Consider the following 23763-nt stretch of genomic DNA (forward strand, 5'->3'; position numbering starts at 1 on the left):
CAGTGACTACCCCTCCATCTCTATCCCCACTTTGACCTTCTCCTGACTACTGGCCTCTGATCTCCTAGTGGATTTCCCAGCCACCAGCACCTCAATTTCTGCCCAGTTAAGGCAGATGTTTATCATCTCCCCAAACGAGCTCTTCCTGCTGGCTTCTGCACTTGCCCAATGCCCCAGGATCGAAGCTGGGATGGGATCTCAGAACTCCACCTCTGCTCTGCCTTCAGGGTGAGGTCTCTGCTGAGGTCCCATCCTGTTATGTCCAACAACTGGCATAGTGGCCACTTCCTATCCCAACCCCATCGCCCCCTTTATCATTATTTCATACCTGGATGCCGGCAGCTCTCCCTAACTGGTCTCCCTGACTCCAATCTTCTTTGCCCATCACCACACTTAAATTTTCCTAAAATCCGTGTTTAACGGTGTCATCACCCCACTCACTCAGCAGCTCCCTCTCCACATTCCACGATACATATGCATCCCGTATGAAGACTGTGCAGTTTGGCTCCAACTCACCTTTCAGAACTTATCTTCTACCTTTTCCTTACACACACCATAGAGTCCAAGAACTCACCAGTAACCCTTTATCTCCAAGGCAGCTTGATCCTTCTCTGCCGTGTGCTTGTCTTGCTGATGCTGCCACCCACCCTTCGGGGCCTCATGAGGAGGACACCTTCGTCACTGTGCCTTTCCTGATCCCAGTCGAAAAATATCTCACCTTTCTGCCTTTCCAGAAGACCTGCTTTATCACAATACAGGAGGCACTTTCTCATAACACAGCTATCTGCCATCAAAGAAAGTGCTCTAGATAATCTATCATCAGGGGCCTGGGACCTGGGACAACAGAGCATCCTGCCATGAAACACTGGAGATCCAGTAACACAACAGGTTTCTTTGTTGGCCCTACAGTATGTTTCTTTAAAAAGACAAACAAAACCCACTCTGAGCCAACATTTTAAAATGTGGATATATCACATAAAAATCCCAACTTGGGCATCCCTTGAAAAAGAGAGGACAGATTTCTCCTCCAAGAGGCCTCCCTTGCCTACCCAGTCTAAATTAGTCTGCCCTGGTTATTCTCTGTAACATGGGTTTGTTTGTTTATTTTTTTATTTATTTATCAGAGTGAGACAGAGTGAGAGAGAGAGAGAGAGCAGCAGGCAGAGCAAGCAGCAGACTCCCTGGGGCGCCTGGGTGGCTCAGTTGGTTAAAACTGCTGCCTTTGGCTCAGGTCATGATCCCAGGTTCCTGGGATCGAGCCCCGCATCGGGCTCTCTGCTTGGTGGGGAGCCTGCTTCTCTTCCTCTCTCTCTCTGCCTGCCTCTGCCTACTTGTGATCTCTGTCTGTCAAATAAATAAATAAAATCTTTAAAAAAAAAAAGCAGCAGCAGCAGCAGACTCCCTGCTGAGCAGGGAGCCTGATGCGGGACTCGATCCCAGGACTCTGGGATCATGACCTGAGCTGAAAGCAGACACTTAACCAACTGAACCACCCAGGCGTCCCTATTTTTTTTTTTAAGATTTTATTTATTTACTTGACAGACAGAGATCACAAGTAAGCAGGCAGAGAGAGGAGGGAAGTAGGCTCCCCACGGAGCAGAGACTCCCACGCAGGGCTCGATCTTAGGACCCCTGGACCATGACCTGATTTGAAGGCAGAGGCTTTAACCCACCAAGCCACGCAGGCGCCCCTATTTTATTTTCACGTGTCCTGCCAGGAGTGTTCATTTTAGTTATTTGCTCTGCTTGTTTCCTCCCTCAAGAATTTAAGTTCCCTGAGAGAGAAGAGATAGAGTATGTCTTGTTCAAAGCGACCCTCGGCACTCTGTCCATCACAGGGGTACTGAGAAGCCACTGGAGAGATGGGCTGAATAAATGAATGCATGTGACCTCCTTGGACTCACATCCTTGAAGGGCCCTCATGGATTATAGCAAGAATGATGTTGCCCAGTGAAGCATTCGTGCCCTCCTGGACTTCCTGGAAACAGGCATGACAGCTCTAGGTTGCAAATACCAACCCCCCCCCCCACACCCACCCCCCACCGAAAGTAAGTATATGTATTCATATCCAGTCTCTTCCCTACCTGACTGGCTCCTAGAAGCAACTGATCCAACCCAACCCCAGGGGCTGTGTCTAGTACAGCTCAGAATCCTCCCTAGCCCAAGGTCACTAAATTCATTCAGGCATTCCACAAATACTTAGCTCTAAATGCAAGAAACAGCCGCAGGAAACAGAATGACCAGGCCCTCATGGAGCGGACATTCTGGGGAATGGATGTGTAAGAATACAGGAACATTTGTAGCTGCAGATCACTGGTCTTCAACCCACCCAACCCTTCTTGTGCTCCAAGACCCCGATGAAAGGCTACCTCCCTGGAGTCGTCTTCCTGGTGTGGCAGTCTTTACCAAGCTCCTTCAATGTTGACTTTCACTTACTGCAAGCCACTCTGTACTCAGCATTACAGTTTTATTGTTATTCATCTTAAGTTCCATGAGGCCATAAAATTCTCTTTCCTATCCTTCATGTTCCCTACAGCTTAGAGACCAGAGCTGGCACTTGAATGCTTGCTGACCATTTTAAGACAGGAAGTCCTTTTTTCCCCAATCTGGTATGGGGACCTGCGAAGCCATTAAACCACTGTGGTCATTTCCAGAATATATATTTTACTCAGAAATTTACAGGGGAGGGGCGCCTGGGTGGCTCAGTGGGTTAAGCCTCTGCCTTCGGCTCAGGTCATGGTCTCAGGGTTCTGGGATCGAGCCCCGCATCGGGGTCTCTGCTTGGTGGGGAGCCTGCTTCCCCCTCTCTCTCTGCCTGCCTCTCTGCCTACTTGTGACCTCTCTCTGTCAAATAAATAAATAAAATCTTTTAAAAGAAAAAGAAAAAGAAATTTACAGGGGAAAGGCTAATACTTCACCACTAGGAAATTTAACACATTACAAATTAAGATAAATAGGAATCAGTTATAGAATGAGAAGGCAAAATGCACAGGAATTTCTTCGTGGGAGCTTGCTGATGGGCAGCCTTAGTTAAATGTACTTCTTACTGGCCAGGTAACCTTGGGTAAGTTAATGAACCCTGTTGAACCTCTGTTTCAGGATCTCAAAGGTGATGAGAACCGTATAACAGACGTTATCTACCCTGATGAAACTATTAAGGATTGAGAACATTAACATGTAGGAGTGCTTAACACAGTGCCTGCCACATAAATGCTCAAAACATGTTAGCTGCCCTTGTTGAGTTTCAAGAACCTCTCTTCTCCATTTGTTAACACATCTCTGTACCTAGGAGCACGTAGTGGAAAAATCTGTGGTTAGACGTGGCGCTTCAATTAAGGGTCTTAGCTCACTGCCAGGATGACCAGAAACAGAAGGCAAGGACAAGCCAAGGGGTTAAATGTCACAGAAGGGAATCCTTTTCAATTAGCTGCTGCGACTTATCTCTTCCCCTGGAAGACAATCTTCTGCTGCCTCAGTGTCTTCATCTGTACAATGGGGATGGAGCCGCCATTTCTGCCTGCAAGACCGTCATGAAATCCCAGACATTGACTGGACTTTATAAACTCAAGAGCACAATGCACGTGAGTTAGTGGTTAAGAGCATGGGTTCTGGGCAGTCTAAGGTGAGTGACCTTAGACAAGCAAACATCTGGCCTCAGTCTCCCATGGGACTGTAGTGAGGAGTAAGTGAAACCGTACAAAGACTGGGAACTAGAACATCAAAAGAGCCCAACTCCTGAGAGTTACTATTATGTTTATTAACCTGTTCCCTGGACTCCTCACCCCCAAGGGTCAGGTGAAAGCCTGATACAGTGACACAAACACTAGCTCAGGAAATGGGCTCTGAAACCAGCTGGTTGACCTTGGGCAAGTAGCTGACCCTCTCCAAACTTTGCGTTCCCATGGTCGCAAAACTGAGAACACTGCAAGGGAGAATCCCTGGGCTCCTACCAGTTCTTCCACTTCGCTGTAAACGTCGCTTGAACAAAGGCTACCCGCTCCCCAGCCTGTCCCCCGAAGGGCCACAACTCAAAATTCTCGCTGCTCAATTCCCTTTGCAGCGCGACAGCAGGAGCGCCCGGGTCTCCATCCCGGGGAGAAGCGTCCACACTCCGCCGCCACCGCTCGCTTCATCAGCAACTTGCTTCTGCAGCCGCTTCCTGCCCAAAGTTTCCCTGAGCGCCAGGAGACCCGGCCGCGGGTCAACCCTGGGAAGACCAGAGATGAGAGCGCAGAACCTGGGGACCCGGTTTCGGGGATCCCACAGCCGCCCCCGCAGACGGGCGGGGAATGACAGGTGCGATGCGGAACTCGAGCCACGGGAGAGCGGGACCCCGCGCGGCGCGTGTAGGCGCGCGAGGGAGGCGGCGGCCGCCTGCTCTCCTCAGGCCGCTCCCGCAGGACACACGTGCGACGCCCCCGCCTCCGCGCTCGGGCCCCACGACCCCCGCTCTGCTTCCGGACACGCGGCGCCGCAGAACCGAGAGCCGGGCGGGGCCCCAAACCCGGAGCGCTCCAAAGGGATGGGTTCCGCCGGGCCCACCGCGCGTGCTGATTCTTCCCGCGCTAGCCAGGGCCGCGGGGGGTGGGCGCACGCGCACCCGCGCGCTGTCGTAACCCCTTCCTCCCCGCGCGCCCCCGCACTCCCACCCACCCACCCACCACTCACCGTCGATGTCCCCCAGGGTCAGCTCGTCGCCCAGCTCTGTGAGCGTCTCCATGGTCTCCAGACCGCCCAGCTCTCCGCTCTCGTCCATCGCCCGGCTCGGCACGGAGGCCCCCACAACCGTCCCGCTCAGGGAGACGCGGGGGCGGTGCCGCCGCCACCGCCCATGACACCCTACAGCCTCCTCCCGGTACCGCCTCACCGGCCGGTGCCAACCGCCGCCATGTTTGCGCCGCGCGGGAGGGGCGGGGCGGGATTCCCCCGCCCCAACCCGCGCCCCCTGCGGCCCCGCCCCCAGGCCGCGCGCCCCCTTGTTTGTTGTCAATGGGACCAGGCTCTTCGTGGCCAATCGGCTCGCGAAGCGGCGCGTGGGGTGATGGCGCGTCATCGATCAGCAGCTTAGATTTGCATAGCGAGGCCCCACCCCTCGCGGGCTCCTAGCAAAAGCGAAAAGAAGCCTCTGGGTCCTCAGCCCAACCTTCCTCTCCAGGCTTAAAGGCGCCGCTCACTTTTCCGTTGGGTCTGCCTCTACAAGCTCTTCCATCCACCGGCTGGGGGTTGAAGGGTTAACACTCTCCGCCCCCGCTTGCAGGTCGCCCCCGGAGCGCGCTCTGAGCACATTACGTCATCTTCCCAGCGGCTCCCCCGCCCAACCTGCCTGGGAGAGCTGGTAGAATCAAACCTGGCCCCCCAACACTGCGGCCCGGAGGAGTCTGGATCATTCAAGTCGCGTTCCCCTCAAGCCCCTTACAAAGGCCGAAATGGAGGTTCGGCGCGGGCCGCGGACTGCATTTTACAACCTCCACGCCTTTGCACCTGTCGCAGCCACCCGCCAACTCCGGTGGCCCTCGCGGGGGTAGCTCAGAACCGCCTGCGGACGTTCAGCAGCAGTGCTAGTGCCCGGGACCACAGGCCCCCCGGGGTGTGACCCGGGCAGGAGCGTTTGCACGGTGCCGCAGATTCTGACGCGCAGCCCGCCCGCCCGCAGGTTCCCGCTCCTTCAAGCACCTCCTTGCCCCCATCTTGCAGCTGGTCGCGACGTAAACAAATGTGCAGACTAACAGGAGTTCATCCTGCGGAATAAAAGTATGAGCGCTCAAACAAGTGCGCAAATATTCAGTTCAAAGACGCTCATCACAGTCCTCCCCGTAACTGGGACGAGCTGGGAAGCCTCATAAAGGAGAGGATGAACAGTACATCCACACAGTGGGATACCGTGGCATCAGCCAAGATTGGGCACGTAAATGTCTCCCTATGGACAACTCTCACAGTATACTGTTAAAAAGGAAAAGTAAGTTTCCTAAGAGATAGCTGGTGCTCTGGGGTCAAGAGGTGAGCACACAGACCCTGGGGGGCAAACACACGGACCCACTTACGCAGTGTGACCTTGGGCTGCCTACTTAACTACTCTAAGCCTCAGTTTTGAAATATCTAAAATGCGGGGAAAATAGGGTCCTCTCAGTTTGGAAGATTAAATGAAATCATTTGCACATTCATTTCGTAATATTTATTGAACATTTCTGACAGGCAGAAAAGAAGCAATTCCTGCCCTCCGGGAGCTTCCAGTAATGACGAGAACAGACATTAAACAAATGTGAAAAGCAGACAACGGTACAAGTAATCAAGGGAAGGTACTGGGTGTGAGGCAACTCATGAAGGATTCAGACATTTAAGATAAAATCTAAAATTCTTAAGAATCACATCTGGTGGGGCGCCTGGGTGGCTCAGTAGGTTGAAGCCTCTGCTTTCGCTCAGGTCATGATCTCAGGGTCCTGGGATGGAGCCCCCCACCCCACCCCCAAAATCAGGCTCTCTGCTCAGCCGGAGACCCGCTTCTCTTCCTCTCTCTCTCTGCCTGCCTCTCTGCCTACTTGTGATCTCTGTCTGTCAAATAAATAAAATCTTAAAAAAAATAAATAAATAAATAAATAAATAAATAAAATCTTAAAAGAAAAAAAAACCAAAAAGAATCACATCTGGTGTAGCCAGGGCAACAGATGATACGGACAAAGGCCCTGAGGCAGGAGGAGCTGCTGCGGCACACAGAATGTGCCCATACACGAGAGCTACGGTAACTGAAGACACAGGGATCTCTGTATTCACAGGAAGGGCTAAAAGGCTAGAGGTCCAACAGCCGAGAGTCCGTCATGATTACCGAGTGGTTGGGTTTAGGGGGAATTTTATTTCTTCTTGTTATTTCAGTACTGTTTAAATTACTTCTTATAATGAACATGTATAACATAAGAAAAAAGAGTGACTTATTTTGGGGGGAAAAAGGACAATGTTTCTTCACTGTTCACATGCAGACTATACAGACTAGTCTCACCCTGAAATGGCAAACCAGACCCTGCTGCTCTGCTCTGGGACCAAGCACTGACTTGGGCCTGCCACCTTCGACAGGGCCTCTCACAGGGGCCCCCCACACTGAGAGGTGACTGTCTGCTCCCGTACCCTAACTCACTTCGGTCCAGTGCTCTCCCAACACAGAGCCTCAGTAAGCCGCTGCAGAGGGCTGACAGAGCAGCAGGAGGTCAGGTGAGGGGGCACAGCACCTGTCACTCCGCGCCGTCCCCACAGCTCCTCTCTGAACCTGCCCAGGGGCTGCGGTGCTAATAAAATGGTCAGAGGAAGCACCAATGAAGGCTCAGCAGAAACTGCAGAAGAGGGGCGCCTGGGTGGTGGCTCAGTGGGTTAAAGCCTCTGCCTTCGGCTCAGATTGTGATCCCAGGGTCCGGGGATCGAGCCCCGCGTCGGGCTCTCTGCTTGGTGGGGAGCCTGCTTCTCTTCCCCTCTCTCTCTCTGCCTGCCTGTGATCTCTGTCTGTCAAATAAATAAATAAATAAGCTCTAAAAAAAAATTATAGAAACTGCAGAAGAAAGACGACTACACCACACCCACCCTCCGCAAAAACACTGGTATTCTCCCAATGGCCCTGGGTCCCAACTCACTCAACATCACTTCCAGTTGGCACCGTGCCCTGGGTGGGAGAACAGAGTCCGACTCCCAGGGACGGAGCAGCCTTAGACAAGTCACTCCTCAGGACCTGGGTTCTTCACCTGGAAAGGGACAGACCAGGCAACCATACAAGCAGAAATCCACCACAGGCGGGGCAATCACTCCAGGGCGGAGAAGCAAACTTTGAATATGCTTCCTCACTTACTGCCCTCGATGCCTCCCTCCTTCGGCCTCTGCTCCGAGTGCCTGTTACTTTCTCCCACCTCCCCCAATCTTTCAGGATGTAGTTGTCACTTCCTCCAGGATTAGAATGTGTACCCCACAGTTTGACAGAGAGATTAGGCTTGGGGATAGAAAACAAGTTTGCTTTTGGATAAGCTGAAACATGAGGACTGAGTGTTATCAGTGGGGAGAGGGCAAGTACCATTAGCTTTGAGGTCTCAGAGGATGCAGCTCCCAAAAAAGAAAAGAGCAGAGAGGAGAGACTAAGCGTAAAAAATAAAATGCTTTGGGGGTACCTAGATGGCTCAGTCAGTTTAGCGTCTGCCTTTGGCTCTGGTCATGATCCTGGGGTCCTGGGATGGAATCCCTGCATCAGGGTCCCTGATCAGCGGGGAGTCTGCTTCTCCTCTGCCCCTCCCTCTGCTCATGCTCTTGTGCTCTCTCACAAATAAATAAAATCTTAAAAAAATAAAAATTAAAAAGCTCCATTTAAGGGGCAGGTGAGGAAAGAGGAAGAATCAGGAAGAGACAGAGCGGACTCAGACTGAGGACAGAGAACCAGGACAGCATGGCAGCCCAGAAGCCTGGAAGGATCATCTCGAAGAGGTTCCAACAACATCTCTCTGGGGGCAGTGACAGGACAGCAAGAGGAAGATGAGGGGCTGGCATAGGGAGGGACAAGGGCTGTGGACCAGGGAGATTTTGCCCGTGGGGTCATCTAGTAATGTCTGGAGACTACTACTAGCATCTGGTGGGCAGAAGCTCAGAATGCTGCTGATATCCTTCAACACACAGAGCACCCATCCTCAGATACACAACAAAGTACCTGGCCCGAAATGTAAATAGTGCCGCTGTTGAAAAACCCTGCCTCTGAGGATATAGGGGGCTCCCAGACCCTCCAGGGGTGCCTCAGATTGGACTCGGAAGCTCAGCAAACAGGAACAATATCCAAGAACAGGCTGAAAACACCACTAAAGATGTCATTGTTGCCACCCCTGGGCACCCCTGGTGTTAGTCGAGTCTGGTCACTAGAACCAACCCATCCCCTGTCCCATTGCTCCCTCTGGTCCCAGCGGCCTCCACCTCCACCAGCACAACTCCCACGCGGGCTGGTACATCTGGTTGATGGCACATTGCCCACAGGACCCAACCCTGGTGCAAGGAAGAGGGACAAGTGCCCTGGGGACTTTACACCTCCTGACAAGGAAGTGAGAAGGCTCTGCCTGCAGTTAAGTCTTGAGGCAGAGTTTCCGGAACTAGTAACCACAACAATGGCATCAAAGGGAAAGAGAAAGGTAGAGCAGAGTGGGTTCCGTTTCTTTCTTTGAAGGTGTCAGATGGGAAAAGTTGGGCCCATCTGAGGATGGAGAGGGAGGAATTAACCAAGATGGAGAGCCTAGAAGGATAGGGGCACCAGATGGGACAGAGGTGACGAAGGGTTAACATAGGGCCGTCTCTTTTGTTGTGCCTACAGAGATGCTCAGCAAACCTAAAGGATGATAGAAAAACCATCAGAGAACATCTGTCCCTGAGAAGCTGGGCCCCAGCCTCAGAGAAGCAGTTTAGGGCAGGACAGAGGGTTCAGACATTGTCAAATTCATTTTGCCAACGAAGCCACAGCGCAGGGAAGGGCTGCGCCAGGGTCACTCAGCAAGTCTGAGGGGCTGAGACAAGACTCCGTCTCTTGGACTCTGTCAGTGTGGGGGTGCTGGAGGGTTCTGGGATGTGTCTCTCCCCTCTTAAGATGCCGACCTAGCTTGGCAAGTCAGAGAGACTGAATTGGAATTCCCCCCAGAGCCTCTCCTTCCTCTGCCTGGGAGGGACATGATTAAAGGGTAGCTGCCCATTCAGGGCCTAATTTCCCTGCTCTGTGTCCCCTGGTCTCTGCCATGGGGAGCCCTCTGACCAATCCAGCCTGGGGTAGCCTGGCCATGACAAAGCACAACCTCCTGCAGAGCTACAGCCTGTCCCCGACATCCCCCACCCACAGCCCAAGGGCCTCCTAGGGTTGCCAGAGACGACACATGGATTCTACCCTGCACCTGTTCATGGACTGTCCCCAATATCTGATGACAGGGATCATATTGCTCTAAGGTCCCTGGCTAAACCCTGGGACGGTTCTTCACGAAGGACAGTTCTTTGAAGGGTAGAGGAGACCTAAGCCAAGTCCCTGCTTCACTGTTTTGCCAGGCCTCTGCCCCATGAAAGGGTTCCCAGCTCCCTGCGGCCCAAACCAGCCTCCGTTAGCCCAGAGGACTTGCTGGCTTTTACTGTGTCTTTGCAGGGGCTGGGACCTGTGCCCGGCAGCTCAGTGCCACGGTGGGACCGGCAGGCACGGCACTTCTACAAGTGGCTCAGAGCCCCGCTGCTGCCTCCTCATGAAGGGCGGCAGCCAGCTGGCCAGTGGTCCTGACCCAAAGGGAGAGTCCAGCCCGGGATCCTTCCAGCCTCCCTCGGCATCTCGAGATGGTTTGAGCTGCAGCATGGCATCCTCTGAAGATCCCCCTGACACCCTCTCCAGGGAGGCCCCTGGAAGGAAATCTAGCCCTCTGTGGCCCAGTCACTTCTGTTAGGGCGCAGAGCCGGCTCCAGGGGGGCTGAGCAAACGCCACCTCCCCGTTCACACGGGCCAGCTCTCACCACCAATCGATGCCTCTGTCTCTTCCTCCGGACTGGCCTCCTCCTGAGCCCTGGGCTGCTCCCAGCTATAACTCCGACTGGGATCTTGAGATCCGCGGGCCCTTTCGGATCTCTTTCCGCTTCTCCTCTTTCTTCCTGCGTTTCTCCTCCTCCCTCAGGGCCTTCTGGAAAGGGTCGGTGCTAGAAATGAACTGAGAGAACAAAGCAGTCTGGTTTAGTCTACCAGCAGCGAAGGCTTTGCGCTGAGCCAGGGTGCCATGGGCTTGTGGCAGCAGGAAGATGGCCTAAACACACGCTCTACCCTCAGGGAGCCCGCAGACAAGGCGACAGTTCAATGAGCCTGGGGAAAGCTGCTCAGAGGGTCTCGAAACATAACCAGGAGCTCCCCAAGCAGACAGGGTGGGGGAAGAAAAGGATGTTCCAGGCAGAGGGCAGGTGCTGAGGTGTGAACCTACATGGGGCTCCTCCTGTCGGGGTGAGGGAGCTGAGTGCCCCAGACAACCACAGACACCCTCTCCCCCGCCACGCCCCTGAAGCAGGGAAGGCAGCCGGCGAGAGCAGGAGGCCACAGACGTCCCACTGCTGGGGCACAAGCTGCAGAGAAGCCCAGGCAATGGGGGTACAGACACAGGAAGCAGCGCGCCAGACGTCACATTGGCAGAGCCTGGAAAGGGGGTGGAAAAGAAGATGGTAGTGCCCAGGCTCACGGCTCCCGGGGTGCATGGATGGTGGTCCCGGCAAGGAGAGAGGAACCCAGGGCGAGCCAGGGCAGGAGGAGGACTTCAGTGGAGGCACTCTGCTCTCCGCAGACCCGCTCGTCTGAAGCCCTGGCTTCTGTTAGGTGTGTTAGTTACCACTCAAACCGGCATCTCCGTATCTAAAGGCCGCTAGGATGTCCCCGATGTGCCCCAGGTTGCCATGACTCCATCTCCCCAAAACCCAGTCCTCTTCCAGTGTCCCTGTCCTCGCGCACAGCAGGGCTCTACACCCCCACCTCTCTCCCTCCGCACAGAGTCTTTGGCCAAGGCCCAGCTCATTGTACCTAAGTTTCTCTCAAACTCATCTACTTCCCTCCATCTCTCCTATCGCTAGCCCCATCGCCAGAGGACAGAGGCACTGACCAGACCACGTCCACGAGCTCCCACCTCCACACCCACCAACCCAGCTGCTTCTGTGCCCACGCTGCTCTTGGAGGCAAGGCTGACCCTTCCCCCGGGTCCCAGATCCTCTCCCCTGCCTGACTTCCTCCTGGCCCTGCACCATCAACTCTCCCCGGCTAACGCGCTGTCCCCATCAACACGCCTGGTCTCTCCCACCAGATGTAAACTTCTCCTGGAATCCACACGCCCTCCAGCTCCTCTCCCACTGGTCTGCTCCCCTTGAAAAGAAAGCCCTTCTTTCTTTTTTGCTGTGCCCACCTCCTTGCCTCTCATTCTCTCGAATCTGGTCTTTGTCCCGGCCACTCCACCAAAACAGCTTGTATTAGGATCTCTGATGGCTACGGGCCATGGTCCTAAACCCAGGGGCCGGTTCTTAGGCCTCATGCTCTCATGCTTCTCAGCCTCCCAGCGATTCTACAAGCTGCTTACTCCCTCTTTGCTACGCTCTCCTCACAGGGTCTCCAGGAAACGATCCTCTCCTGGGTTGCTACTCTCACGCTGACTGTCATTCTGGGACTTCTTTGCTGGTTTCTCCCCGTCCTCACACCTCTACCTGCAAGCACATCCCAGACCTCACCCCTCTGGTCACTGCTCTATCTGCCCTGGGATGATGGGACAGGACCTGTGCCGTGGCTCTCCGTACCTTCCTTCACAGCATGACTTGCGTTTGTAGCCCGAGCTTCAACCGCCAATCTAGAGTCGAACTTCCAATCGCCTCCTTGACATCTTCATTCAGATGCTCACCAGGTCCAGAAACAAAGTTCTGATCTCCAATCCAGGCCTCAACCCGGTCCCACCGCAGTCCGCCCATTTCAGAAAACAGCAGCCCCAGTCTTCGATGCGCGCAGGCCGGAAGCCTTCTAGTCCTTCTTACTGAGTCCCTCATGCCGCATCTGCTTCCTTAGCAAATCTTACCGGCTCTGTCTTCTAAACAACCAGAATCTCACCATCCTCACTGTTGTTACCCTGATTTAAACCACCACACGCACAAGCACAATAGCCTCATGAGTGTCCCTGTTCCCACCCTGGTCCCCTAAACTACTCCCCACACCACAGCCAGGCTGATCCCTTAAAGGGCATTACTCAGAGCCCATTACCCCACTCTCCATGTGTCTCAGAGGAAATGCCAAAGCCCCTGAGAAGACCCTCCCTCCACCCCGCAAAGGGTCTTGTGATCTGGCCTACTCTGACCTTATCTTCTCACATCCTCCCCTCCCCCAAATATGCTTCCAACTTAGGACCTTTGCACTTGCTGGTCTTTCGGCTTGGAATGTTCTTCCCCCAGACACACGGCTGGCTCCCTCACCTTGTTCAGGTCTTTTCAGTAAGGCCTTCTGTGTCTGAGTCCCATGAAGTAGCAATTATATCTTCACAGACCTTATCCCTGAATCCTTACCCACATTCCCCTGCTTTTTTTTCCACCACCTACCATATGATACGTTTTTTATTGACTCTGTCCCAAGAGAGCAGGGTTTGTCGGCTTCTCTAGTGGCTGGGATTTAGGAGATGCTCACAGAATGATAAATGCATGTGCTAGGCCTCTGAGCCTTTGTGCAACTAACTAGTCCCTCTGCCTGGAAGGTCCTCCCCAGGCTGGTCCATCCCTCAAGTCTTATTTATCCCAGAGTCTTATTTATCTCCACCGCCCACCTGCTGCGGCAGGGTCAGGCTCCCTGGTAGGGGTTCCACAGCTCACCATGTTTCCCTCCTCCCCTAGTGTGGTGATCCCGCAAGTTCAGGACAGTTTCCCTGCTGCCTTCCCCAACAGACCGTGAGCACAGGAAGAGCAGGGAGAGGGCCAGCCCTGTCTGGGCAGGGGCAGCCGGGCTGTTGCAGTGACGGGTACATGAGCAGCAGGCGAGGACTTCCACAGTACTCCCTGGCATGGCGAGTGCATGCGGAGAGCTGCTGTTGGTGGGACTGGTCCACACTGGAGGCCGAACAGGGAGTCAAAGCTTGAGACCGTCCCCAGCCAATGACAAGTAAGGCACAGATGTTGCTGCTATGGTTATTTCCAAGCAGAGCACACTAGGACATCTATCCTAGAACCCGTTCTCTCTGGTTCATGGTCTCACCCTCCTCCTGTGCCAGAGGCATTCATGACCCAGGGGGCAAGGACAGCTGGTGTCACAGCTATGAGGCTTCCCTGTGGGTGGCCCTCCCTGGGAAAGGCAATCTGCCATGACCTTGAGTGTCCTTGCATATTCCTGCTGGGTATGCCCTGACTGTTCTTACACCCGCCATTGATCAGGGTTGTCACGGAAGCAGGCAAGCTCGAGGAACGTTACGTGACGGGGGGATAGCAGCAACCCTGGTAGGGAAACCCCATCTCCCACTCCGCTCCCTGAAGCAAAGCCACTGGTTCAAGAGGGCCCTTGACTCAGAGGTTCCCCTAAATGCTCATGCTGGGCCCACTGATCGTTCACCTAAATTGAGAGCTAATCGTGCCGTCCAGAAGAGTTAACATAGCCAACGTCACTGCTAGTCTTCGAAAGGACTGCTCCTAAGGTGGGATCTTGGCTGGTGTCTGGAAGCCTGGATTTGGCGGGGGAGGCTCCCACCGCCCTAATTAATGAGTGGCTCACTGAGCCTACTTTGTAAACAGTGTGGTTTATGCTGACACCTGCTTTCCTCCTGGGAGTCTGGAATTCTGGAATGCACTGGGCAGAGGGTGCTTAAGTGACCAGCTCCCAATAAAAACTCTGGGCACTGAGTCTTTTTTATTTTTTCTTTAAAGATTTTTATTTATTTATTTGAAAGAGAGAGAGCACAAGCAGGGGGAGCAGCAGAATGAGAGGGAGAAGCTCCTTGCTCCCTGCTGAGCAAGGAGCCCGACACTGGGCTCAATCCCAGGACCCTGGAATCATGACCTGAACCAAACACAGACGTTTAACCGACTGCACCACCCAGGCACCCCGAGCTGAGTCTTTAACGAGCCTCCCTGACAATTTCTCACGTGTCACACGTATGCTCCTGGGGGACTCCACTGGGAGAGGGCTCGTGGAGGTTGGCACCTGGTTTCCCTCAAACTTCACCCTATGAGTCTTTTCCCTCTCCCGATTTTGCATTGTATCCTTTCGCTGCAATAAATTACAACCGTGAGCACAACCACACACTCAGTCCTCATCAAACCTGGGGATGCTTTCGGGAACCCCGGACACTGTGTCTACTGGCCATCCAGTCCCAGTGACGATGTTGGAAGACTAACTGCCACCAGGGCCGGTCAGATATTGATCCGAATATGAAGCCATCACCCTCGCTCAGATGACACTCTGAACACCACGCACACTGTATTTCTACTGACTGTCATTAGCATCCTAGTCGTCCCGCCTGCCACTTAGAAGACAACAGACGGGGCACCTGGGTGGCTCAGTGGGTTAAGCCGCTGCCTTCGGCTCAGGTCATGATCTCAGGGTCCTGGGATCGAGTCCTGCATCGGGCTCTCTGCTCAGCAGGGAGCCTGCTTCCCTCTCTCTCTCTCTCTCTGCCTGCCTCTCTGTCTACTTGTGATCTCTGTCTGTCAAATAAATAAATAAAATCTTAAAAAAAAAAAAAAAAAGAAGACAACAGACGGGCAGATCAAAGACAACCATTCCTCTCTGGGGCCACAAACCATGGAAACAAACTGTGGTGGGCGGTTTAACAGTCCAGCTCAGTTGGTCTGATGTCCATCCTAAGGCCCACTCTCTGATGAGACCAACCAGAACCAAAACACCGAGCGAGACTCCGCTGCCCAGTTGCACTGGGTCGTGCGGACGCGACAGCAAACCTGCCGCTGTGGGCGGGGGCACAGGGCAGGGGGCTCCGTGTTTCTGGCTTTACGACCTAGAGGTGCTGGTCGGGGTGGCAGACCTGAGATCATTAGGATAACGACCACTTGGTTGAGTATGCTCCCTCCAAGTCCCTCTACGGTGGCCCATGTGGCCCAAGATGGAAGACACAATGTGTCTCTGATTGTTTTGTAAAAATGCCCTTGTCCCATTCATAGCTGATCCTTCCGGATGAAACAAAGGTCCAGGTGAGAGTAGCGGATGACTGGAGAAAAAGTGGAATTACAGGTCCTGGGATGTGACACCCTGATTTCGTGGCAACAATCTTAGCATCTGGGGAGGGAACGATGACTCCTCTTGGTCTCTTAGACCCAGCACCACCTGACCAACAACTGTAGGGGCTGCCCAAGCCGAGGGGCAGCTGCAGCCGACCATCTAACCAGCTGCTGGGTGTGTCACTCCCAACCCTGTGATAGGAGAACTCACAGGGACATGGTCAGTAGTGAACTACTCTAAGGCGCCTGATGCCATCAAAGGCAGCTCCCAAAGGGACCCTGTGCAGACACACTCCGCAGTACGGCCTGCTTAATCCGACAGATACAAATGCGTCTGCTTCTCCTGACGCCTGAGTGACCTTCCATTACACCAAGTAGGGCCACTGAGGCTGCAGCTCCGTAGGGACGTTGCCCTCAGGGCTCAGGCCAATAATATAATGATGACTCAAATCAAGTAGTAACGTGTGGGAGACAGTGGGCCATGAAATGTCTCTTTACTGGGGCGCTTGGGTGGCTCAGTCGGTTAAGGAACCAACTCTCGATTTCGGCTCAGGTCATGATCTCAGGGCTGCGAGATGGAGCCTGGAGCCCCATGTCAGGTTCCATGCTGGGCGTGGAGCCTCCTCAAGGCTCTCTCTCTCTCGGGGCACCTGGGTGGCTCAGTGGGTTAAGATCCTGCCTTCGGCTCAGGTCATGATCTCAGGGTCCTGGGATCGAGCCCCGCATTGGGCGCTCTGCTCAGAAGGGAGCCTGCTTCTCTTCCTCTCTCTGGCTGCCTTTCTGCCTACTTGTGATCTCTGTCAAATAAATAAATAAAATCTTAAAAAAAAAAAAAAAAAGATTCTCTCTCTCTCCCTCTGCCCACCCCTCCCCCTGCCCACGAGCACAAGCGTGTGCACACACTCTAAAATCAAGAAAAGAAGAATGTCCCTTTACTGGGGACGAGGACTGCTGTGGGTCCATCTACTGCTCCCTGGAATTAATGACAATAACATCAAAGATCAGCAGGTCAGTCTAAACTCTTGCGTGGATGGTAATGGGTAACTGACTGGCCTCAGACCACATTCTGATGATCTAAGATAAGACCTATTGGCCCGCACAGAACTTATCATAGCTGGCTGAGTCTGTGACGCTGGGGGGATGAGATCAACCAGGCTGGCTTCATCCCGCTGCTCAGCGTCCCGCTGATGGCAGCCTTAATCAAATGGCAGTACGCGACCAACTGAACATACGTGATACTAGCCTCTACCTACCAGATCAATCAGAACTGAACCGCACGTTCATGCGGAAATTTAAGTTAAGCCAAGAGGGCTGAGGGGTGAACTATGGGGGAGGCAACCAACCACGGCCCTGCGCAGCCCTGCATATTCTCACTGGGTTCCCCAAGAAACCAGAGCCCTGATCACCCTGTCTGGGCCTTCTGTCAGGATGGCTTGCAGAGAACAACCTGGAAGGGTGACATGATGACTTTCCCCAAAGAGCAGGTCTGCTTCTATTCATTCTGAAGGCCGCGACTATCCCAAACTCGGTATTCTTCGGCTTCATGCAAACCCACCACATGCACGGTATCTGCCTGGGCCCCTGGGTCACCCCTAGGTGACTTGGGGAACAAGGGGAACCCACACGACCAGGCCAACAGTCTACATATTGCTTTTGCTGCAATGAACTCTGATGTCTCTGACCTGTCACCATCCATGAAGCAGGAGCAGCTAAAGCCTAGACCCTCATGGACCTTGACACTCTTCCCTATACCAGAGGAAAGCCTGTGATTTGACAAGTCCAGTCCTCCAGCCTTTCCTGCCTCTGTTGCCCTGCCCTGTCACCTCTGATTCCCTCCTCCCCTCTACGCTATGTGTCCCCATCTGTCACCCTACCCTGCACCCCTCAGAGGCTCAAGGGCGGAGAAACATGGCCTGACCTCCCTGGTGTCCACTTGATGTTGCATGCCTAGTGTACAAAGGGATGGGTGTGCTCACAGCCTCTGACTGCCCCATACCCCGTGAAAAGACAGGGAGCCTGAGGCTAGGACAGGGGCAGTGGCTTGCCCAAAGGCACCAAGGAATAAGCGATGGGACGTGCATCCAGACCCAAGTATGTCTGGCTCCAAGTCGAAAGCCCTCATGCTCCATTCAAGGTGCCCCAGCCCCTACATGACCTGGCTGCCCATGATCCCGCAGAGGCAGAGTAGACATGGCCATCGGTTCTAGCAGCTTACCTCTGGGCGGTCTACTTTAAACGGGTTCTGGAAGTCAGAGTCTTTCTCGCTGATCCCCAGCTCCTGGGCCATCTGTGGATGAGGAAGAGTTAGTCATCCTCTGCCTTCTCCTGACTCCTTACCCACGGCCACTCCCTCCACCGTGGGACCCACGCCCAAGGCTTAGGCAGATGTGGAAGAGACGATGACCCCTGGGGACCCAGGTCAGCACAGAACCCCTTGAGACGGGATCTCAGGGTGCCCTGAGGCTCATCACAGAAAACACAACCCGGGGCTGACATTCGAGCCCCACTGAAGGCAGAAGCGAGGTTCACGGTACACCACCAGGCAGAGGGCCCCCACACCTCCTCTGCCGCAGCCAGTCCTTACCAGGCTAAGGATGGGCGCGTGGGGGCCCTGGTCGAACACGCCCGACTGGTTGCAGAAGCTGATGCCCCAGCGGATGAGGAGGTTCCAGTTGGAATTGTGGTCAAAGTAGTGGTGCACAATCCTCGGGAAACGCAGCACCACGTCACCGAAGAAGGCCGTGTTCTCCACTACTTGCGAGAAAGCTGGCGAGAGGATCCTGGTGAGTGGCCTGGGCAGACACTCTTCTCCGGCCTGCCTGGCCACCCCAGCCACCCCCCAGAGAACCGAAGAAGCAGAGAAGGGAACTGTGCCCGCTCTCCGCAGGGGCTGACCACGTGTGCAGTGCCCGCTAATGGCTTTATGTCCACCAGGGACCACCAGGTCACTGAATCCTCAACACTACCTCCGGGAAGATGCGACTGCTCTTCCCTCTGTACAGACGGGAAACTGAGGCTAGATGGTGGGTGAGTGGCAAAGCTGGGTTGCAAACCCAGGTCTGACTCCAAGGGCCATGCTCTTTCCCCTGCATCTCAGGTGTTGTGGGGACCAGAGAGGTGGGTGCCATTTGCACATGAAGACCCACGTGTCACGTGAGGCGTGGCCGGGCCTGACTTCCCCAGCTTGGCCTCCAAATACCCAGAGCCAGGCCGCAGTGTTAGCACAACCGCACTGCATGTCAAGGGCAGGTCTATTAGGATCACCGGGGAACACGTGAGGGGCTTTTTGCTCTTTTTTTTTAATCTTTCCAATTTTATATTACTTTTACTTTTTAAAAAGATTTTTTTTTTAAATTTATTTGAGTGAGAGAGAGAGAGACAGAGCGTGCCTGCAAACGAGCTCGGGGGACAAGCAGAGGGAGGAGAAGCAGACTCCCCACGGAGCAGGGAGCCGGATGCGGGAATCGATCCCAGGACCCTGAGATCATGACCTGAGCCGAAGGCAGAGGCTTAACCATCTGAGCCACCCAGGCGCCCCTTTATTTTATTCCAAATGCCTCTTGAGATTTATATTAAAATAACTTTAGACTTCCATCATACATCATGAAATTCCTTCACTTGGCTTCCCCTAACGTCATCATCTTCCATAATCATTGCACAGGTATCTCAACAAGGGAATTAACACCGACACTCATCCTTAGCCCTTATCTGAATTTCACCAATTTTCCCTCTAATGTCCTTCCTCTGGTCAACAGATCAGTTCAGACTAAGTTCAGACTAAGCATCATGTCCCCCCCACCTAGGCTACCATGAAATAGAACACTCCCAGCCCTGCTGGTGAAGTCCCTGTTTGAGCCATCCCTGCAGATAAGGCCCAGGCAGCTCCTACCAGCATCCACCAGGACACACAGAGAGATAAGCAGGCTCCTCCAAAGATATGCCAGGCTGGGTCCAAGTCTGGTGAACAGAAACCTCTGGGTTTCAGGACAGCCTTAAACCTCAAAGAACTCAGGAGTTAGCTTGGTTTACAGGTTTGCAAGAGCAAACCCCTTGTTCTCTTTTTATCTGGAAAACGGGGGCAATAGTACCTTCCTCAGAGTTAGAGCGGAGACTCGAGATGGTGTTTGTAAAGTGCCCACCATCTGATATATAAATGCTATTTCCATCCTCTCTCAGACAGTGTAATCTAACAAGTTTTATTGTTAGAATATGACCGGTTAACGCGGGGGAGGGGGAATTACCCCAGGAGAACAATTCTTAGAAGAGGGGATGAAGGGACACAGGACATTATTTTACTTATCTATTCTTCCCATCCTGTCTCAAAAAGGATTTAAGGGGGTTGGGGCTTTCAAACAGTAGTAAAGAGCACTCTGAATTGCCCCCACTGGCCATTCTCTTCAATAGAATTTAGGTTTTTTTCTCCTATAAACGGGAACAACCCTCGCCTTCGCTACGGCAAGGGTCAGGATGGTAGAAAAGGCAAGAATCCCTGAGGTGGGGTCATAGGCAGAGGCTTCTCCCTGTCTCCCTTGCCCCCAGCACAGGACAGTACAAAGGCATATATCCAGTAACTGGCTCTGAAGCCCAGAAATGACCAGAGAAATATGGTTTAAGTATCCATACACCCAAGGGGACCACCTGGAAGGTGGTCTAAACGGATACTTCCAAAGGAAAAAAAGCATGAGAATAGGAGGGAAGGAGCAGCTAGAGAAGGTCAAGGTGGTGGGGAGGGGGAAGGGGTCAGACTGGGAAGACCATACCATCCTTCAGTTTCTCGTCCTGGGGGAAGGGCCCATCTGGGAGCACATCTGCAGCGATGAGCACTGTCCGCGAGTCCTCCAGCACCTGAGGGAACCCCACCCAGGCTGAGTGGCTTTGCAGAGCCCTTCACAGATGGCCCTATTTATTTAAACCCTATTTCAAATCTTTTGTGCAGGTAGTCCCCCTTCACTGAACACCATGCCCTTAGCGAACTCCTACCCATCCTTCAGTGCCCAGATCAAAGACTGGGCCTGCCGGGAGCGGCCCCACGCCCACACGCACCTTAAAGAGCCCCTTGAGCATGACGTCGAGAATCTTGTACTGCTGGTGGACATCGTTCAGCTGTGCCAGGTTTTTTAGTGCCAACAGCTGTTCTCGCCGTTTCACCGCAAACATCTTCTTGTCTGAGCAGCATGAAGTTAAGGGGCCTGGCACCCATACCCCTGCCTGGACGATCCAGCGGTCCCAGTCCAGAGGCCCCATTCCCGACCGGCAAGTGTCTGCAAGGGCTGGAGATGCCCACGGCTGAGACACCCCCGTCACCCCCCCGCCGCACCGCCAGGGAAGGTGGGAGGCATAGGCCTCCACTTCATGTAAGATTCTGACACCCTGAACCCAACCCTTACGACACCCTGAACCCAACCCTTACGACCTGGCTCCCCCCTACCCTCCCCATGGTCTTCCTGCCACCTGCAGCAACCAATCACTATTTCCAGAACCTCCTCTCTGCTTACACTGTACACTTCACCTGGGATGCCACCGCCCCCCACCCCTCCATGAGTTTGTACTCTCAAGACCCAGTTCAAAAGCCACACCACCATGGTTCTCCCTGCCCCTCTTCCCCAACCATGGTTCATAAAAGTGCTGGCTGAAGAGAAGAGCGTGAGCTCTGTGAGTTCCTCAAAGCCACGGACTGACTGGTCCTGACTCTTCTTTGTGTCCCTGAGGTCTGGCCCCGAGCAGGCAGCTGAGGATGCCAGGGCCCAAGTCTCCACCTAGGGTCTCCCCCCACCAGATGCAAAGCACACACACAATCCTCAGAAGAAGTATGTCTTGCCTTTTCCATTCAACATACGGGGAAACTGAGGTTCAGAAGAGAACTGACTCGATCAAGTGTTGGTTAGAACACCTCACCTTTTCTTCTGTTCCCACAGACTGGGTCTGCTCCAGCCCTGAAATCCAAGCGTTTGTGGGTCCAGAAAGACTGTTTACAGACAACCTCAGAAACAGATCATTAACCCCACCTCATGGCAAAGGATACAGATCTCCAGGCTCGGGTCCAGGGAGGTCTTCAGGGTGCCTGTGACTCCCGTCCCAGACAACAGCAGGACAAAGAGGAAGGCCAGGAACTGAAGAAGATCCATATCCAAGATCCTAGGACTAGGAAAGTAACCCAGAGAGAGGTGAGATCCAGAGCTTGGTTTTGTAAAAGAAAGAGTGCAGGTGAATAGCAACTTCCCGACATGCCATGGCCTCCAGATACCAAGAACCCAGCTTCGGGAAGCCCTGAAGCACTAGTCTCAGCCTGGGGGCCTGTGACCACCAGACACTCCATAAACACTGTGGGATGGTAGGAGGGATATACAGATAATATTGGCAATATAGGAACGCTTAGGGCACAGGGGTCGGTGTCTAGAGCTCTGGGCTGGAGCCCTGGCTCAGCCTCTGACTGTGGGCCCTGAGGCAAATTGCTCAGCCTGAGCCTCAGCTTTTTCACCTGTGAAACACCCACCTACAGTAGGGAGAAAGGGCTGGGTGAGGCATTGTGCCTGGGGAAGAGGGGTCTGGTCATTATCATTCCCTTTCAACATACCCCATCCTGGACCCCAGGAAGATGTCTGGTGACAGAAGCCCAGGCAGTCAGGAGAGATGTGAAAACTTTCAGTTTCCCTCCCTCTCTGACTTCTGTCAGCAGAACAGAAAGGGGCCACCTGGTTGGCTCTGTCAGTGGGCATGCAACTCTTGATCTTGAAGTTGTAAGTTCGAGCCTCACACAGGGTGTAGAGATTACTTAAAAATAAATTCTTTTAAAAAAAAAAGAAGAAGAAGAATGGAAGAAGGAATTTGGGGCAGGAAAGGAGGGGGCACACAGTCTTGGGTAAGAAGGCTGCCTGCCACTCACTCACTTTGGAACCACAGGCACCACAAGCGACACCTGTTCCTACTCAAGCACTATTCCCTAATTAATTTTTAAGTACCACATTCAAGGCACTGTTTGAGACCTGGGAATACAGCAGTGTCTAAGACAAACAAAAATCACTGCATTCACGGTACTTGTGTCCCCAGTAGGGGAAAGGGACAATCAATAAACCTGTAAAACAAGCCCAAAAGGATAAGGGAGCTGACGGGGTGGAATATGAAACACAGTGGTCAGATGACAGCTGCCCAATTTTACCAATGTGGAAACCAAGGCACAGAAAAGTGAGGTGATTGTGCAAAGACACTCAGCTATTCCCGGGCTAATGAGAGTCTAGATAAGCAAAGGCTACCTCAAAGCTGCCACCGTACTAGCAGGACACCTGCTCCAGCGGAAAGACGCTCAGTGATTGACAGAGCCTGCAGAAGTCACTCAGAGAACCATCCCGGTGCCTGAGGATGAGACAACTGGAGCTTCCAGGACGGGAAGGAGTAGTCCAAGTTCGCCCAGGACCACCTGCCTTCCAACGTCACGCTCTAGACGCAAGAGAACGACCCAGGCGGGCTAGGACAGAACTTGAAGCCAGGGCTATCAGACAGCCGGTAACGACCGAAGCAGGAGAGAAGCGGGAAAGGGAAACCGAAAAAGCAGACCGCGTGGAGGCGGATCCTGCTGCTTCTACCGTACTCCCACTGACCCTGCCTCTCGATCCCGCTCCCCGCCCCGCGCGTTCCCAGCGCTCTTCCCGGCTGGGTACGAGGCTCTGAACCCATTCTGTAAGGGGGACATGGCGGTAGCGGGCTCTGAGCCGGCTACGCGGGCTCGCGGACCCAGCTTGCCGACCCGAGCCCTTGGGGCTCCCAGAGGAGAGAACGAGTCCTTCGGACGAGAAAACTTCGGGGCCGCGAATCTTATCCGCTAGCCCCAGCAGCAGGTTCGGGGGCCCTTGGTCCCTGCCCCCCAGTCCCACTAGGAGCCCGCCCTCCCTGGACCCCCGGCCCCACCTACCAGGCAGGTCAGTGCGGACAGAGGCGTGCGGATAGGACGTCGGTGCGCAGCCCGGCTCTGGGGTCCACGAGGCGAACAGCAGAGTCGCGGAACCTCACACTAGGCGCCGGCAGCAGCGCAGGAACCTCCGGGCGCGCCCCCGCCAATGAGCGCGGGCCGCGACGGCCGCT

General features: G+C 53.9%; 2 protein-coding genes across 2 annotated transcripts in view; both read right to left on the reverse strand.

Moving 5' to 3' along the window:
* Nucleotides 1–5068, reverse strand: part of SREBF2 (sterol regulatory element binding transcription factor 2) — a 60989-nt gene extending 55921 nt beyond the window's left edge. The window contains exon 1 of the mRNA XM_046011098.1: nt 4669–5068. Coding sequence (XP_045867054.1) covers nt 4669–5053 — 385 coding nt within the window. The 5' untranslated portion in view covers nt 5054–5068. The remainder of the gene's footprint in view (nt 1–4668) is intronic.
* Nucleotides 5069–8237: 3169 nt separating this feature from the next.
* Nucleotides 8238–23727, reverse strand: CCDC134 (coiled-coil domain containing 134). Its single transcript, XM_046013313.1, has 7 exons — nt 23594–23727; nt 21710–21828; nt 20731–20852; nt 20448–20532; nt 18272–18453; nt 17903–17974; nt 8238–10673 (listed from the first exon to the last, which is right to left on the reverse strand). Exons 2-7 carry the CDS (start codon nt 21810–21812, stop codon nt 10548–10550), a joined length of 690 nt encoding a protein of 229 aa, XP_045869269.1. The 5' UTR covers nt 21813–21828; nt 23594–23727; the 3' UTR covers nt 8238–10547.
* Nucleotides 23728–23763: the final 36 nt, after the last annotated feature.

This window comes from Meles meles, chromosome 7, assembly GCF_922984935.1.
Source record: "Meles meles chromosome 7, mMelMel3.1 paternal haplotype, whole genome shotgun sequence".
Classification (NCBI taxonomy): domain Eukaryota; kingdom Metazoa; phylum Chordata; class Mammalia; order Carnivora; family Mustelidae; genus Meles; species Meles meles.

Bases quoted from the DNA above. Each gene is read 5' to 3' on its own strand.
- CCDC134 (XM_046013313.1), bottom strand. From the start codon at position 21,812: ATGGATCTTCTTCAGTTCCTGGCCTTCCTCTTTGTCCTGCTGTTGTCT. The intron at 20,533-20,730 runs GTGCGTGTGGGC...GGGTTCCCTCAG, and splicing joins TGCTCAAGGGGCTCTTTAAG to GTGCTGGAGGACTCGCGGAC. The intron at 17,975-18,271 runs GTAAGGACTGGC...CCTCATCCACAG, and splicing joins ACGCGCCCATCCTTAGCCTG to ATGGCCCAGGAGCTGGGGAT.